Source organism: Calidris pugnax, unplaced genomic scaffold (assembly GCF_001431845.1).
Source record: "Calidris pugnax isolate Ruff unplaced genomic scaffold, ASM143184v1 scaffold3283, whole genome shotgun sequence".
In the NCBI taxonomy this organism is placed as follows: Eukaryota; Metazoa; Chordata; class Aves; order Charadriiformes; family Scolopacidae; genus Calidris; species Calidris pugnax.
Genome location: NW_015093047.1, coordinates 1 through 1499, shown reverse-complemented (window position 1 = coordinate 1499; position 1499 = coordinate 1). Strand labels below are relative to the sequence as shown.

At 59.6% G+C, this 1499-nt stretch overlaps 1 protein-coding gene across 1 annotated transcript; it reads right to left on the bottom strand.

The window, feature by feature from the left end:
• Positions 1-669: 669 nt before the first annotated feature.
• Positions 670-1455, bottom strand: LOC106900644 (PH and SEC7 domain-containing protein 4-like; the record flags this gene model as incomplete). The annotated part of the gene is made up of 2 exons (XM_014962777.1): positions 1225-1455; positions 670-1134 (listed from the first exon to the last, which is right to left on the bottom strand). Coding segments are annotated over exons 1-2 (597 nt in total), but the record flags the coding sequence as incomplete, so codon positions are not given.
• Positions 1456-1499: the final 44 nt, after the last annotated feature.

The following is a 1499-nucleotide window of genomic DNA, read 5'->3' as shown; positions in this document are numbered from 1 at the left end:
TGGAGGAAGACAAGGATGGAGATGACCCATCACCGTGGGGATGTCCCTATGTCCCTGGTGTCCCACAACAGTGTCTTTGGAGACACTGATAAGGATGGAGATAAGGAAGGAGATGACCCACCACCAGGGGGATGTCCCTATGTCTCTGGTGTCCCCCATGTCCTAGAGTGGTGTCTTTGCCATGGAGGAAGGCAAGGATGACAATGACCCACCACCATGGGGGTGTCCCTATGTCCCTGGTGTCCCCCATGTCCCACAGTGGTGTCTCCCATGGAGGAAGACAAGGATGAAGATGACCCACCACCGTGGGGATGTCCCTATGTCCCCGGTGTCCCCATGTCCCTGGTGTCCCCCATGGCATCTCTGCCATGGAGGAAGACAAGGATGAAGATGAGCTACCGCCATGGGGGTGTCCCTGGTGTCCCCCATGTCCTGTAGTGGTGTCTCTGCCATGGAGGAAGACAAGGATGGAGATGACCCACCACCGTGGGGATGTCCCTATGTCTCTGGTGTTCCCCATGTCCCTGGTGTCCCCCATAGAAGCATCTCTGCCATGGAGGAAGACAAGGATGAAGACGACCCACCACCATGGGGGTGTCCCTATGTCCCTCAGGACCCATAGCAGCATCTCTGCCATGGAGGAAGACAAAGATGGAGATGACCCATCACCATGAGTGTGTCCCTATGTCCCTGGTGTCCCCTGTGTCCTGCAGCAGTGTCTTTGGAGACTGATAAGGATGGAGATAAGGATGGAGATGAGCCACCACCGTGGGGATGTCCCTGTGTCCCTGGTGTCCCCCATAGCAGCATCTCTGCCATGGAGGAAGACAAGGATGGAGATGACCCACCACCATGTGGGTGTCCCTCATGTCCCTCAGGACCCATAACAGCATCTCTGCCGTGGAGGAAGACAAGGATGGAGATGACCCACCCACCACGAGGACCTCCCCGTGCCCTGTCCCCTCTAATTAAGCTAACGAGGCGCCCCACCTCGTAGAGCAGATACTCCTTCTTCAGCCGATACTCCTCCAGGTCCCGGGCCCGACCCTTCTTCTCGGGGAGGTTCCGTTGATGCTCCAAGAGCTCCTGGGCCACCCTCTCCAACCAGACCTCGTGGGACCTCTGCTGCTCCTCCTGCCCGAGGGAAGGGTGGGGAGAAGGTTGAGGAAGACACCCATGGGTGGTGGGGTGTCCCACCCTACCCCACAACCCCCTAAAACTCACGGGGGGGCTGCGGCTGGGGGCGGCGGGGAGGATGGGGCGGACGAAGCGGCGTTGGGACCCCACGGCGGCGGGGAAGGGGGGAGAGGAGAAGAGGGCGGCCACCAAGTTGAGGCGGGAGATCCAGGAGAACATCTCCTCCTCCGTCCTGAGGGGAGAAGGGGAGGAGGAAGGTGACGTCACGGGTGACGTCCTGGGTGGTGTCACCACCAACACCCCCAAAATGGGGGACACAACTCGTTGGGTTGAGGTGGGGGAGATGTTACTCAACGGGGCTT